The 1,860-nt window shown below is 38.9% G+C and overlaps 1 protein-coding gene across 5 annotated transcripts in view; it reads left to right on the top strand.

Annotated features, from left to right (window-relative positions):
- The window catches only part of FXR1 (FMR1 autosomal homolog 1), a 90,377-nt gene that overhangs the window by 54,797 nt on the left and 33,720 nt on the right, over nucleotides 1-1,860 (top strand). For all 5 annotated transcript variants that reach the window (XM_023519266.1, XM_012811577.2, XM_012811579.2 and 2 more), the window contains exon 9: nucleotides 869-947. In XM_023519266.1, the coding sequence (XP_023375034.1) occupies nucleotides 869-947 (79 nt within the window). The remainder of the gene's footprint in view (nucleotides 1-868; nucleotides 948-1,860) is intronic.

Consider the following 1,860-nt stretch of genomic DNA (forward strand, 5'->3'; position numbering starts at 1 on the left):
AGTAGCTATAGGCGCCCACCACAATGCCTGGCTACTTTTTGGTTGTAATTGTCATTGTTGTTGGGAAGGCCCGGGCTTGATTCCCAACCCACCAGCTCTGGTGTATGTGGCTGGCGCCTTAGCAGCTTGAGCTACAGGTGTGGAGCCAACATTATTTATTTATTTTTTTGTAGAGACAGTCTCACATTATTGCCCCAGGTAGAGTGCCATGGCATCACAGCTCATAGCAACCTCCAGCTCCTGGGCTTAGGCAATTCTCTTGCCTCAGCCTCCTGAGTAGCTGGAACCACAGGCGCCCACGCCTCACCCACTGCCCCTCAATCCCCTACCCCCAGCTATTTTTGTTGTAGTTTGGCCACCCTCGGTATATGTAGTTTGGCCACCCTGACTCACTGAGCCATAGGAGCTGCCCAATTTTTTTTTTTTAAATGTGCTTTATGAATTACTCAACCTGACAAATCTTTTTCTTTTTTTTTTTTGTTTTTGGAGACAGAGTCTCATTTTGTGGCCCTCAATAGAGTGCCCTTGGGTCATAGCTTGTAGCAACCTCAAACTCTGGCCTTGCTTCAGCCCCCAAGTTGATGGGACTATAGCCGCTCGCCACAACACCTGGGTACTTTTAGAGAAGGTGGTTTCAAACCTGTGAGCTCAGACAATCTACCCACTTTGGCCTCTCAAAGTGCTAGGATTATAGACGTGAGCCACCTCGCCTAGCCCGACCTGAAAAATCTCTTCTCAGTATACTGAGCGTAATCTTTTAGTAGTCTATATCATTCATAATTTTCTTTTTCTCATATTTTTGTTTTGGATTGTGGGTTCCTTTAGGACTGAAACAGGATTTCATGTTTATTTTTTCCCCCTTCTACAGAGTGCTGATGCTGTAAAAAAAGCTAGAGGATTTTTGGAATTTGTGGAGGATTTTATTCAGGTTCCTAGGAATCTTGTTGGTAGGTACTTCTACTAAGTATTAAATAAGTGTTGTTTAGTTACATATAATCGCTTGACTGAAATTAGTTTTAATAGTCAAATACCTTGCTTCAATTATGTGGAACATTTATGTAGCAATATTTATTTTCATTTTTGGGTAGTACTATTTTATGTTACTTATACATTGTTATTGTCCTATGTTGAAAAGTAAAGATGTTTTCTTCTATACAGGGTGACCCTCACTAATAAAACCCATGATTTTTATAACAGTTTGTCAGTATGGTTTTTTTAAAGCCTTCTCATCCTTTGGGATCTTCTCTGTTGTATTCTCTTTTCCTTTAATATCCTTATGTCATTCATGTAGCCATCAAAATTATGATAGTGCTTTTTGAGAAGGTGTTTGTGATAATTGTTTTCTTTTGTTTAGTGCAGAAGGAAAAGTAACAGTGGACTAACAGTAGGGTAATAAACTTCTACACAGTAGGCCCTGAATAAATAATAATTGGTTGTTGCAAAGGAGTAGAATAAGGTAAGAAGTTGTGGGCAGGAGAGAAGGATGGTGCTGATGATATGAGGGGATTGCTTGATACCATTAATGAAACTTTGTACTCTTAGGTTAAGTTAAGTGACAGAAATTTGAGTTTAAAGCTATGATTAAATGAGCATTATAGTTTGGGGATGAGTTAATTAACAGCTCTGTTATTAATACAACCTACATCTGTGCTGTTTGTCTTTTATGTGCTATTTGAGGCAGTTGGGAAGGCTTTGGTTATGTGTACAGTATACAGTGACTATCTCAAATGTTATATAAAAAGAAGCAGCAACATAATATAATGAGGTCTACTAGGAAGGGATGAGTTTTCTTCCCAAATATGTCTCGTTAACTTTTTTGATTCTAAGGAAATAGTTTTAGCTCTTTGGGCTTCATTTATA

Source organism: Otolemur garnettii, unplaced genomic scaffold, assembly GCF_000181295.1.
Source record: "Otolemur garnettii isolate 467f Iridium unplaced genomic scaffold, OtoGar3 scaffold00166, whole genome shotgun sequence".
NCBI classification, from domain to species: Eukaryota; Metazoa; Chordata; class Mammalia; order Primates; family Galagidae; genus Otolemur; species Otolemur garnettii.